Source organism: Orycteropus afer, unplaced genomic scaffold (assembly GCF_000298275.1).
Source record: "Orycteropus afer afer isolate SDZICR_OR568_19922 unplaced genomic scaffold, OryAfe1.0 scaffold00217, whole genome shotgun sequence".
Lineage (NCBI taxonomy): Eukaryota > Metazoa > Chordata > Mammalia > Tubulidentata > Orycteropodidae > Orycteropus > Orycteropus afer.
In genome coordinates this window covers 748,571-763,078 of record NW_006921804.1, presented here as the reverse complement: position 1 = coordinate 763,078, position 14,508 = coordinate 748,571, and the positions used below count along the sequence as shown (strand labels likewise).

At 41.2% G+C, this 14,508-nt stretch overlaps 1 protein-coding gene across 1 annotated transcript in view; it reads right to left on the bottom strand.

The window, feature by feature from the left end:
- ARHGEF11 (Rho guanine nucleotide exchange factor 11) overlaps positions 1–14,508 on the bottom strand; it is a 229,429-nt gene that overhangs the window by 49,515 nt on the left and 165,406 nt on the right. Inside the window, exons 6-9 of the mRNA XM_007948600.1 lie at positions 11,450–11,569; positions 9,945–9,990; positions 9,264–9,340; positions 6,980–7,117 (exon numbers count right to left, since the gene is read on the bottom strand). Coding sequence (XP_007946791.1) covers positions 6,980–7,117; positions 9,264–9,340; positions 9,945–9,990; positions 11,450–11,569 — 381 coding nt within the window. The remainder of the gene's footprint in view (positions 1–6,979; positions 7,118–9,263; positions 9,341–9,944; positions 9,991–11,449; positions 11,570–14,508) is intronic.

The window sequence follows — 14,508 nt, the reverse complement described above, 5'->3', positions numbered from 1 at the left end:
CTTCCAGAATTCTTCTGGGGTTTTGTCTGTGTATTCCTTGGTCTGTCTCTCAATCCTTTGAAGATATCTAAATATAATTCTTTTGAATTCTTTTATCAGGGAGTTCCAATGCTGCGTCTTCCTCAGGGATGTGTTTTGGGTCTGTATCCTGGTCCCTTGTTTCTCCTGCTTTATCTTGCTTCTTTGTGTGGAATGTGATGCTCTGTTGTCTCCGAGGCATTGTGACATTTTTTGTGTTTATATTTAATTGGTGATTATATGTTGGAGTGACTTGCTCACAATTTTAGTTTTCTTTGTTTTGTTTGTATGTTATCTATGTAAGCAGGGTACTGTGCTGTGCTCCTCTATTCACTAGATGACAAGACTTATGTATAAGTGCTCACCTGTTTCCTTTCCTTTGTGAGCCTCTCGTATGTCCTTGCTGACCCTGGCAAACAGAGCCTGTTCTTAGGTGCCTGGAATCTGAGTAAGAATGCTATCACTTTAAAATCCAAAATGGTTGCCACTTATAAACACTCAAAATGGCTACGCCCTCAGTCACTTTAAATATCCAAAATGGTTGCCACTTATAAACAATCAAAATGGCTGCACCCTCTGGACAGCAGCAAGTCCACAGCTCAGGTTGTCTCCCTCCTTGTTGTTTCCCTTCCTGGTCATAGGCCACCAGTGCAGTTGTCCCTGTAACCCTTGGTGACCAGGACTGATCTTTAGGTCAATTCTCAGGTCCCAACACCACTTGGAAATATTCAGGCTGTTGGTCTCGTCAGAGTAGCTGACAGTCCGCAGCTCCAATTGTCTCTGTACTCATTGTTTTCATTCAGGTTTTGCCACTAGTTGGTGCCTAATCCACTTCTGTATAGTTCCTTTCAAAGCTCAGGGTCCCAAGATTATCTTCTGTATCTCTGTCAATTGGTTTTTCTTTTCTTTGTGAAGAGGGTCTGTGTTGCTTGTTTGCCTATCCCTCCATCTTACCGGAAGTCATCTCCATCTTCTTTTGATGCTTCCTGTATCACTCAATATTCTGCCCATAGAATACTGCAACTTGAGGCTTACATTTTTCCCTCAGTTCTCTCAGTTTGAGAAATGCCGAGCGTGTTCTTCCTTTTTGGTTTTCTAACTCCAGGTCTTTGCACGTTTCATTATGATAATTGGCTTTGTCTTCTTAAGCTGCTCTTCTAAATCTTCTGTTCAGCTGTTTTATCTTGTCATTTTTTCCATCTGCTTTAGCAACTCTGCTCAGGGGCAAGTTTCAGAATTGCTTCAGACATCTATTTTGGTCTTTTCTTCCTTTCTTGTCTTTTTAATTATCTCTTGCTTTGTTCATGGATGACATATTTGATGTCATTCCATAATTCCTCTGGTGTTAGGTCATTGGTGTTCAATGCATCAAATCTATTCTTTAAATGGTCTCTAAATTCAGGAGGGATATTATCAAGGTCGTATTTTGGCTTTCATGGACTTTTTTAAATTGTCTTCAACTTCAACTTGAATGTGCATATGAGCAGTTGATGGTCTGTTCCACAATCAGCTCCTGCTCCTGGCTTTGTTTTTGCTGAAGATACTGAACTTCTCCATTGTCTCTTGCCACAGATGCAGTCAATCTGAATCCTGTGTATTCCATCTGGTGAAGTCCACGTGTACAGATGTCGCTTATGTTGTTGGAAAAAGGTATGTGCAATGAATAAGTCACTGTTGTTGTTATGTGCCGTCGAGTTGAACCCAACTCATAGCGACCCCTCCTTGGGTTTCTGAGGCAGTAACACTATGGAAGTAGATTGCCCCATCTTCCTTCCAAGGAGTGGCTGGTGGGTTTGAACCACCAGCCTTCTGGTTAGCAGTCAAGTGCCTTAGGTACTACACTACCAGAGGTCCTGAATAAGTCACTAGTCTTGCAAAATTCTATCATGTGATCTCCAGCATCATTTCTATCAGCAAGGCCATATTTTCCAACTACCAGTAACTGACTCTTTTTTGTTTCCAACTTTTGCATTTCAGTCATCAGTGATAATCCACACATCTTGTGTTTGCTCAATTTCAGACTGCAGAAGTTGGTAGAAATCTTTGGCTTTGGTGGTTGGTGCACAGATTTGAGTAACAGTAGTATTAACTGGTCTTCCTTGTAGGCTTATGGATATTATCCTATCACTGACAGTGCTGTATTTCAGGACAGATCTTGAAACAGTCTTTGTTACGATGAATGCCACATCATTCCTCTTCAATTTGTCATTTCTGGCACAGCAGATCATAGAGCTGTCTGATTCAAAATGGCCAAAACCAGTTCATTTCAGCTCACTAATGCCTAGGATATTGATCTTTATGTGTTCCATTTAATTTTTGACAACTTCCAATTTTCCTAGATTCATATTTCATACATTCCATCTTCTGAGTATTAATGAATATTTGCATTTGTTTCTACTCATTTTGAATTGTGCCACATTAGCTAATGGAGGTCCCAGATGGTTAACTCTATCCATATTGCCAAGGTCGTCTCTACTCTGAGAAGTCACCTCTTCCCCAGTCTAATTCTGAGTGCCTTCTGACCTGAGGGGCTCATCCTCCGGCACTACATCAGACAATGTTTCAGGGCTATTCATAAAGTTTTCCAGTAATATATCAGACAGTGTTTCACTGCTATTCATAAGGTTTTCACTGGCCAATTGTATGAGAAGTGGATGGCCTCTTCCTTCTTCTGAGTCTGTCTTAGCCCGTAAGCTCTGCTGAAACCTGTTCACCATGGGTAACCCTGCTGCCATTTTACAACTGGTAGCATAGCCTCCAGCTTCACAGCAACACATAGCCACCACAGGATGACAAATTGACAGACAAGTTCATCTCCCTTAGTTATTTCTAACTGCTTTGCGCCCACCTACCTTGGGCCCCAGCCTTACAGTAGATAGGGCTGCCCCCAAGTGAAGTAGCCCCGAGCCAGGTGCCTGCCTACCTCGGGCCCCAGCCTTGAAATAGATAAGAGCCACTCCCAAGCGAAGCAGCCCTGAGCCCCATGCTCGCTCACCTTGGGACCCAGCCTTAAAATGGATAGAGCTGTCCCCAAACAAAGCTGCCCCAAGCCCAGCACCTGCCTGCCTCAGGCCCCAGCCTTAAAGTAGTTAGAGCCACCCCAAAGTGAAGAAGCCCTGAGCCCCGCACCTGCCTACCTCAGGCCCCGGCCTTAAAGTAGTTAAAGCCACCTCCAAGTCAAGAAGCTCTGAGCCCCGCACCTGCCTACCTCATGCCCTGGACTTAGATAGAGCTGCCACCAAGCAAAGCAACCTTGAGCCCTGTACCCACATAGCTTGGGCCCTGGCCTGTGTGTATAAACATACAATATGATATTATTCAGTCATAAAAAGGAATGAATTTCTGATACATGCTACAACACAGGTAAACTTTGAATACATGCTGAGTGAAATGTCAGGCACAGAAGGGCAAGTATTATATGATCCCACTTATATGAAGTATCTAGAATAGGCAAATGCATGGAGACCAGGGGCTATGGGGATGATGGGGAGTTACTTCTTAAGAGACACAGAATTTCTGTTTATAGTGATGTAAAACATTTGGGAATGAATAGTGAAGATGATTCATGTGGAGAATGTGATTAATATTCACTGTATAGTTAAAATGGCAAGTGTTTTGTTATATAAATTTTACCACAATTAAAAAAAAAAAAGGAACCCTAAAATAGTGGCTTTCAAACTTTTAGGACTATTACTGCCAATAACAAATCCATTTTTCACTGTAATTTGGTACACACATATGTAACTAAGACATATAACTCAAACATCAGGTTCACAAAACTATGTCATTGTTAGTACTGTTGAATCAGTTCTGACTCATAGTAACCCTATGTACAAAAGAACAAGACAGTGTCCCATCTTGCAACATCCTCACAGTCACTGCCATGCTTTAGCCCGTCGTTATAGCCACTGTGTCAATCCATCTCATTAAAACTCAGGTTGAACCCTCTACTTTACCAAGAATGATATCCTTCTCTAGGGACCAATCCCTTCAGACAACATGACCAAAGTAGATAAGATGAAGTTGAGCCATTCTTGCTTCAAAGGAGCATTTCAGTTGTACTTCCTCCAAGACAGATAGGGTTCATTCTTCTAGAAATCCATGGTATATTCAATATTCTTCGCCAACACAACAATACAAATGCAGTCTTCTTTATTCACTGTCCAGCTCTCACATGCATATAAGGTTACTGAAAATACTATGGCTTAGATCAGGCACACCTTAGTCTTCAAAGTAACATCTTTGGTCTTTGGCAGAAGATTTGCCCAGTGCAATATGTCATTTGATTTCCTGACTCCTGCTTCCGTGGGTACTGATTATGGATCCAAGTAAAATGAAATCCTTGACAACTTCAATCTTTTCTCCAACTATCATGATTTCACTTACTGGTCCAGTTGTGAGGATTCTTGTTTTCTTTATGTTGAGATATTATCCATATGAAGGCTATAGTTTTTCCTATCTTTATCAGTAAGTGCTTCAAGTCTTCTTCCTTTCCAGCAAGCAAAGTTGTATCATCTGCATATTGCAGGTTGTTAATAAGTCTTCTTTCTCCAATCCCAATGCCACATCCTTCTTCATATAGTACAGCTTCTCAGATTATTTGCTCGGCATACAGATCAAAAAAGTATGCTGAAAGGATACAACCTTGATGCATACCGTTCTGATTTTAAACCAAGCAATATCCCCTTGTTCTGCTCAAATGACTGTCTCTTGGTCTATGTACAGGTTCCTCAGGAATACAATTAAATGTTCTGGAATTCTCATTCTTTGCAATTTTATCTATCATTCGTTATGATCCACACAGTTAAATGCCTTTGCATAGTCAATAAATCACAGGTGAACATCTTTCTGGTATTCTCTGATTTCAGCCAATATCCATCTGACATAAGCAATGATATTCCTCATTCCACGCCCTCTTCTGAATCCAGCCTGAATTTTTGTCAGTTTCATGTTGATATATGCTGCAACTATTTTTTAATTATCTTCAGCAAAATTTTACTTGTGTATGACATTGTTCAGTAATTTCCACATTCTGTTAGATCACCTTTCTTGGGAATAGGCACCAATATGTATCTTTTCCAGTTGGTTGGCCAGGTAGCTGTCGTCCGAGTTTCTTGGCATAAATGAGTGAGTATCTCCAGTGCTGTATCTGTTTGTTGAAATATCTCAATGACTATTCCATCAATTCCTGGATCCTTGTTTTTCACTAATGCCTTCAGTGCAACTGGACTTCTTCCTCAACACCATCACTACTTGATCATATGGTATCTCCTGAAATGGCTGAAGGTTGACCAATTCGTCTTGGTACAGTGATTCTGTATATTCCTTCACAAAACTATACTTATTAGTATAGTTGTATCTTATTAGATACAATAAACTGACATTTTTTTTCCCCACACTATTTGATTCCACTTCATTACAATAATGCTGATCTTGACCTACTATATTGATTTCACAACTCACGAACAGGTCACAACTCACTGTTTGCACACATCATCTCCTATTTTTCAGTGTGGGAAGCACACCATTGGTGAAACTCTAGACAATTTTAGATAAGATGGTTTTTGTTGAGGCGTGAGATGATTCTAGGTAGTATGTGGACATGGCATTAAATAACAGTGAATCATATTGTAAGAAAATTCCTTTCAGTTCTCTTTCAATCATTTTACTTAATGCAGAAGAAAGTTTCAGCCTCATGCTAGTATACCTTTAACATCTTTTACAAAGGCAAAATAAGTCTCATGCTTAATTCAAGCCTTTGATAAGCAGCAGAATCTAAGCTAGAATTTGTTTTTCAGTTTATCCAATTTTGGAGTAAAAATTTTAGCACATTCATGTAGTACAATTAAAAGGATCTAAAAGGATAGAGTAAAAGTCATCCACCCACGTCTCCCTCCCTCATCAGAAGCAATAAACATCACTTTACTATGTACTCATCCAGAGACATATTATGAAAGAGGCTTTTTTCCCCTCTTTTTAATATAAAAGGTAGTAGTCTATTTAGAATGTTTGGTAGGTTTTTTGCTAGAATTTAATAAAATTATTCCCAGAATTATATTTATTTTTACATTTACCTTGCATTTATAGTGTGTGATATAGGTTTTAATTTAAGGTAGTGATATAAGATTTCCTTTAAAGTGAACTTATGTAAAAAGAAATGAGTTAGCTTAAAGAAAAACACTAAGAAAACATTATACTCTTGGTATATGGGTATGGCAAAAACCACAATGTTGCCAGCAGACAACTGACTTTTAACAAACATTGTTTTAAAAAATAGGAGATCTCTTCCCAATGTCCCCAACAGGGAGTGACCTAGCTTCTGCCTGAACTATGACAGGCAATTCCCTGGCTCTCAAGTCAGTCCCTTTCACTACTAGGCAGGCAAACAGATTCTTTAGCTGCTTTTTGCATTGAGCCAAAACCTGCCTTCCTGCAATGTCCCCTGGACCTAGTGCTATTCTTGAGAGTGGTGACTTTCAAACCAGGTTTTTGAAGAACCTCAGGTTCGGGCGAGGCTGATCAGGAAAGGTCCTAGGGGAGCTGAGTTTTAATCTATTTTCTATATTAGCCTTCCAAATAATAAGATTTTATTGATAAAAAGGATTCTGCTAGGGAAAGAGGAAACTGAAAATTACTGTTCTAGAGAAATAGTGAACAAATCTACTTTCCATCCTCCACAGACACTAAAGGAAGAGAGGCTCTCTTCTCCTTAGACATCACTTCCCTGAAGATACACCACTGACTCTTCACCAAGCACCTGAGATACCCTTCTTCATGTACCTCTTTACATTCTGTTTTTCCTTTACTATTTATTTTCTAGGTGAGTGTCTATCTCAAATTTTGAGTAGCTGGAACAACATGGCTTATTCAAGGTCATAGATTGATAGCACCCAACCCCTCACTCTCATTTCAGAAAAGGGGAAAGGAAAACTGCAGATCCTGTGTGCTCTGGCTCACTCACCTGGTCGCTGGTAGGGGGGATTGGTGCATCTGAGCCTTGCCGCCTATGGTGCTGAGCCATTCTGGCCACGATCACAGGTGAGGTTCGCGGGCTGTCCAGCCCAGGGTCTGAGAGTACCGAGTTCCGATTCATCAATGACTATAGGAACAGAGAATTCAGTAAGGAGCCTAATCCAGAAGCTCACCTGGTGGTGCTAATCATACTCATAACATTGGTTAATATAAATTCAGTACTTACTCAGTGCCAGGCAAGATACTAAGCCCTTAATTATATATTACCTCATTTAATTCTCACAAAATCCTCTGAGGAGGTACTATAATTCCTCTTACTTTTCATAAGAGGAAACTAAGATTTGGAGAGGTTATGAGACTTGCTAAAGGTAAATAGTTAGCAATGTGGTATTCCCTGTATTCAATTTAGGCAGTCTCAGTTTGCAGCCCACATGCTTCATCACTAAACTACAATGCTCCCCAGGTATTGAGCCCTCAGGGTAATTGTAGAGCAGTGAATTAGTTGGTATGGGGACTAGCCACTGTCTTTGTAATGCCCACCAGATTACTGAGTGGGGCCCATGCAAATAAGATGTTTGGAACTCTAATGTAGGGATTGGATAGTTTTGTCAATCTGCTAGGGGTAAAATGAGCCCTCCCTGGAGGCAAAAGGAGGAGCTCTGGTGGCATGGTCCCTAAGGCATTTGACTGCTAACCAGAAGGACAGTTCAAACCCTCCAGCCACTCCTGGGAAGGAAGACAGGGCAATCTACTTCCATAGACAGAATGCCTCGGAAACGCAAGGAGAGGTTGCTATGAGTCAGAACCGACTCAACGGCAGTGAGTTTGGTTTTTTTTGAGAGGCAGAAGTGGGATCTCACTGCTTTCAAGAGAGAAGAACTGGAGGTGGACTGGAGTGTATCCTTGGACCCGAGATCCCTGAGCTAGACCTCCTTGGCAGAGAGATAGCAGAGATGACTGGCTGAGATGACTGCAGAGGAACCAAGAGCCATGATACAGAGCTGCGGGCTTGGCCAGCCCACGGGGCAAAAAAAGCTGAGTGCCTTTTCGCAGGAGGCTTGCTGGTGGAATGGAGTGTAGTGCATCTAGGTACCCCTGTCGGCAGCGTCCAGGCCAAAAGACCGAGAGTCAGGTTGGCATGCCTGAGGGCATAGGAGAGGAGAGACTGTTCTGATTGAAGAACTGTATCCTGAGAGTGTTCCTAACTGGGGCCTGTTACTTCCCTAATAAACTCCATAACTGTGAGTATTGTCTGTGAGTTCTGTGTGGCCACTGAAATGAATTATCGAACCCAACAGAGAAGTAGAAGAGAGTGCCATGGGGAGGGACTGTTGATGTCAGAAATGGTAAAAAGGCTAGGGGGTGGCAGCATGGCTGGCCTTGGGCTTCTGATGGTGATTCTGTCTCCCTGTCTTGAGGTTGGAGATCAGATGCCACCACCTCTATGTCCTTTCTGCAGTAATGTATGTCAACTCTAGATTATTTAGGATCTTGCCTTCCCTTTCTTGGTGACTCTCCCACATTCTTGTCCTTTCATATATATTCAGCATTTTCCCGTGGAAAGACAGAAGCAGGAATGAAGTAAAATTCCAACAGTTATCTGCAATAGGTTTTTAACATGCTTTCAACTACTTATTCACATATTTAATTAACCTAGCTAAGTAAATATTTTGCTAAAATTATTAGTACCTCTCCCATTTGTCCTTATTTTCATATTGAGTATGGAAACTCAAGACTACTTAGAAGGGATAACCTTTAAGGCCATACTCCTAATATTCTTTGACCATTTCAGAAAAGATGAACTGTTCAGGTAGAAAAAGATCCATGGAGCAGAAAGAGAGACTGCCACTTCTGATTAGGCCAGGTTCACTGTGTTAATCTAAGATGATGTTGTTCCCAGTCAGGTAAAAATGTGTTTCTGGTTGAGTCATCATTTTAGAGGACTTACGTCTCTGCTCCCTTATACTCAAAGGCTTGCTAGAGTTAACAACACAGTCTCACTCTCCTCCCTACTCTTTGTATAACAGCAATGACTATGATTTAAAAAAAAAAAAAATAGGCAGATTTGATGGTCTTCAAGGTAGGATGCATTTGAAACCCCCTCTTCTGGAGTTCAGGGCATAGTTGACTAAAATCCTTGGAAGCAGAACTATAGAAGTCTATAGGTGACAGGCCAGAAGCCTTGTGCAACTGGTGAGCAACAGAACCATTAGGGGCCTACAGGGATGCAGAATGTACATCTTGAAGCAGGCCCTGTCCCTGGAGGCACTCACTTCACTGAGGGAAGGAAAGCGTTCTGGTCCAGAGTCCAAGCCACTGTCCCCCTCCTGGGAATCGAGAGAGAGACGGCCTGAGGAGAAAATAGTGTATGCAGTAAGGAAAGAGCTGTGTTCCAGAGGAAAGAAAAACTTTATTCTGGGAACCTGTGCACAGGGCAAGAAAAGGAGAGCAGCCACCCCCCTTTCTTTCACCAATTTCCCTTTGGCTCTCTCATCTTATGACCCCTCAACTCAGATGTTCTCCTAGGCAGAACTATGCTCTACCCTGCTACACCTAGCTCTCATCTAACTCTATGGCTGTGCACAGGCCATGTCCCCTCCAGAAATAAGACACCACAGCTTTGTTGCACAACCACTCTTACTCCTCAACTCATCCCCAGCTGTCTTCTAGTTCCTACCCATTTCTTCTGGCACCAAGTATTTGTTGAGCTCCTAAGGGCCAGGTGCTGTCAGGCAAGCTGTTCTCTGGACCATAATCTAGTATCTCCCTGGCACTTAGCTATTCAGTGCTACTGGTAAGGCACGTGTTTTTATTGCCTAAGCTATATCCAATTTCCTATATGTTTGTACTTCTTTCTCTCATTATTCTGTATTTTCTTTCCTCAAATCTGCCCAATAGGTAGCAAACCTGTACTGAAGATATATCAGAGAAAAAGGGGATGATATGGGGCTTACCTTCTGATGATCTCTGGGTGGTGTCACTATACAATGGAAGTATGTCCTAAAAAAAAGAAAGGCCCAGCGGGTGGGCAAATTCTGTGAACTTTGCCCCTACTGTTTCATTCTTCCAAACAAAGCTTTCTTGGCTTACAATTAGTGGCTTCTTCTGTTTCAATGGCTTAAACTGTCTAGCTAGAACAGATACTGCTTCCTTTGTACAGTCTAAGGAGGATGACCCCTGCCTGACAAGGGAGCTTTACCATTAACAAAATTCTACAATCTAACTTATCTATCACCCTGGACCTTAAAGTATTTACTGCCTTAGTCATGTTAGACATAAAGAACTTACTAACTATCAAGGAGCACAAAAAACTCAGTAAGTGACTGACAAAGGTGTGAAAGGTCAACCTGTAACGAATCTTTGAAGATTACTGAGGAGTATTGGCCTGGGCTGACTAACGTAGCCAATGAGGAGGAAATTATGTTGACAGTGCTTTACTGTTTGAAAGGTACTCTCTATGTCTCATTTAATCTTTCAACAACTCTGAGTTACAGTTATTACCCCCACAGTATAAATATTACCCCTACAGTATAAATGAGGAAATAGAAGCTCAGAGATCTTAAGTAATTTGCCCAAGCTACATGGCAGGTAAAACAGTATACCAGGGCTTGGACTCAGGCCTCCAGGTTCCAAGCCTAGTGTTTCAGACTCACCACTGCACGGTGCACAAGTACATTGACACCAGCAGTGGCAGCGCCACACACATACCAGCCCCTGTGCTAAGGACATGATCCTACTCTCCCAATATCCCTATTGTTGTTTTGTATTATGATCTCCATTTTATAAATGAGGAAATTGAGGCACTCAGAGATTAAGTAACTTGCCCAAGATCTTAGAGAGTTGGTGAGTACTAAAGTTGGGATTTGAATCCAGACAGTTAAAGTAAAACATTAATGGTAAAATCCCTGACTAGAATAGATACAGAGATGTCTCCTTTCTGGGATTTTCCACAAAGCTGCTGAGATAGACCCTTCTCAACTGACTGGGAATCCCTCACTTAAGCCTGACTTTAATTTGTACTTGAATTTCTTTGAGATGACCCATTACCTGAAGGGTGGGTGGTAAAAAAATGCTACCAGGTGAGCAATGAGTAAAACTAGTCTAGGAATATGTATCAACTTCAAGGAAACGACTCAGAAGTGGGTAAGTTATCAGGAAACTAAAGCAGACACTGATTTCTTTCTTACTCATTTCTTTCCATTGCAAAGGTAAGCTCTTGGAGGACAAGAAACATGCTTTTCTTTATATGGTATCCAAGTATCAGCGCAAGTGTTCAGCCTTTCTAATGCTGAATGAAAAACTGCTGACCTTTGTTTCTTTGTAAAATACAAACCACTTATTAGCTCAGCCTTGGGTCCTGGCACAACTCAGGAAGTCTTCTGTCCTAACTTTCTCCCTAATTCTACCCCCAGTCCACCTGCATGGTGTCCTTCCTAGAGCTGTGCCTACCATCACTCACCACTAAGCCACCAGTCTCCTGCTGGATCTTCAGCTGTAACTGACTGACTCGCCGCCGGGCACCTTCAATTTGCTCTTCCAACAGGCTGGCAGGGTTCCGGCTATACACCTCACAGATACGCTGGGGAAAGGTGAGGAGGAGAGGGAGGAGGAAAAAGGCAGAGGGGTGGTTAGTACAGAATGGATGACTTACCAGTGGAGAGAACAGGCAGTTACCCTAAAACAAAGAGGTGAAAGGAGAGATCTCTGTCTTCTAGTAGATGTACATTATTTCATCATTATTAGGATTAGGAAAAGGTATAAATGATGAGAAACAGAACACATAAGGCAACTGGAGAAGAAAGACAAAACACAAAGGCCTGTCCAAATCTGATTCCATCCATCCAAGTCCAGCTTAAGTCTCACATTTTAAGTAAGGTCATCTTCTTTGACTATTACTCAGGTGTGAAATACTTAAATCACTGTCTAGGCTAGCACACAGAAAAGTTCTAAAGCAGAAATTTATAGATAATGAAAACCAGAGGAGAGACGAAGAAGTGCTGATTGGAGTAGCCAGTTACCCCCGCTTCCCAGCCCCATTGTTAGGAGCCACTTCTAATGCTCATCTTGTGCCCCTCAGCACACAGCAGAGCACAGCACAGTGCACTGAAGCCTGGACTCTGCAGTCAGGGAGATCTGGCTTTGAATAGTGGCACCTTCACTTACTAACCATGTGGACTTGGGCAAGGTTCAATATGTCCTCATTGATAAAATGGAGATGACAATACCTGCCTCATGGAATAGCTGTAAGATCTCAATAAGATTATGTAAAGTGCTTAGTAGAGTGTCTGGCACATAGTTACAATGATGTATGAATACATGGCAGCAATTATTATTTTACAAAAAGAAATGCTCAATAAATCCTGTTGGTTTAATAATTAAAGATGTTGGATTCACATATTAGTTGAGTTCATCTGGAGCCTCGCTGTTAGTTGACCACCTTTTTATAAACTCCTTACACTTAATATGTCACTTCCTCTATGCCTATCAAGCCTCCAACATTCTCTGTTCTGTGTGAGTTACCATGAGATGGCCCCATGCAAAAAGGGATGGAGCTGCTGTCATCTGTAGGGTTTTTACTGGCTGATTTTCAGAAACAGATTGCCAGGACTTTCTTCCTAGTCTGTCTCATTCTGGAAGCTCTGCTGAAACCTGTTTGGTATCATAGCAACATGAAAGCCTCCACCAACAGGTGAGTGGCGACTGCACTTGAGGGGCAGTGGCCAGGAATCATATTCGGGTCTCTAGCACGAAAGGCAAGACTTTTACCCTGAACTACCACTGTCCTGTTACTCCACTTCCAATAATCACTACCCATTCTTTCCTTCTGCCTCAGAAGAGGACTTCTTAAACTCCTTATAAAGGCTTATTTCCAACTACTTCCAGGTTAATCCTGGGCAATGTTAACATATCTTCAAACACTCCTTTTCCAAGGGCTCCTTCCCTTCATTTTATAAAAATGTTCAAATTTTCTGTCTTAAAACAACAAAACCTTTTCCATCAATTCTGATTACTCAAGTCACTGCCCTGTTCTTCAATTTCTCCTTTCATAGCCAAGTGTTTCACAACAGTGTCTGTATTTATACTGTACGTAGTCCTCAACATACAATGCCCTGCTTTCCTTTTCATTTCTGCACGACAGTTCCTCTTTCACCTCATCCCCAAACCCAATGGTTTTATCTTAGTCCTCATCTCGTCTCACCTCTTTTGAATTCTCTCCTCCTTAAAGTGTTCTTTTCCCTTGACTTTCTAACTCTACACTGTCTTGGCTTTCCTCATATCCTGACTTCAGCTTCATCTCTGCCTCCTTTTCCCTTGCCTATTCTCTTAAATCTATGTTAAGTCTTCAGTTCCACAAACATTTACTGAGAGCTAAATATATGTCAGGCATTTGTGTTAGGTGTGGGGACTACACAAATATACAGCTAAGAAGCATGGTTCTTGCTTTTAAGGAACTTAGTCTAATTAGAGAAAAGGACAAGTAAACAATTACAAATATAATAGTAAATGCTGTGATGTTACAGGTTGCTGCATTATGTCTAAAATTCCATCTTCAGCTCTCTCTTCTTTTCTCTGTACTACTGCCTTGGGTGATCTCATTCAGTTCCTAAGTTCAACTACCACCTGAATACTGACATTCCTGAATCTCTATTTCAACCCAGCCCTCTCTCCTGAGCTTCAGTCCTGTCATCTCCCTATCTCTGGTGAGCAGTCTTTATCTGAATATCCCATGGGCAACTCAAGTTCATCCAAAGCTGACTTTTGTTTCTTTTTCTTAAACCCTGATTTTCTCCTCTCTCTTGCTCCATCAAAGGCATCAGCATCACGTACTCAAGTCATCTAACCTTGAGGCCATCTTTTACTCTTTTCTTCTCCCTTAACTTCCTCTTCCAGTTGATATGCTCTACTGATTCAACCTCTAAGATGTCTCTCATTTCTGTTCTTACTTGCACTGTTTTTGTTAAATCTATCATTTTTTACTGCACTACTGCAACAGCCTCCTAGATGGTTTCACTACATCAATCCTCTTAATACACTTCTTTAAAACACAAATTTGAATAGAAGGGCAACAGAAAAAAATCAACAAGACCAAAAATTGGTTTTCTGAAAAGCTCAATAAAACTGACAAACCACTGGCAAATTTAACAAAAGAAAAGAGGGAGAAAATACAAATAACATGAATAAGAAATGAAATGGGTGACATCACAACAGAACCAACTGAAATAAAAAGGATAATATCAAAATATTATGAAGAACTGTACTCAAACAAATTTGAAAATCTGGAAGAAATGGACAGATTTCTAGAAACATACCACTTACCTGAAATACAGACTGATGTAGAAAAGGTGAACATATCCATAACAAAAGAAGAAATTGAATAGGTCATCAAAAAATTACCAAAAAGAAAAAGTCCTGGCCCAGTTTCACCATAGAATTCCACCAAACATTCAGAGAAGAACTGACACCAATCCTACTCAAACTATTCTAAAACATAGAAAAGGATGGAATCCTCCCTAACTC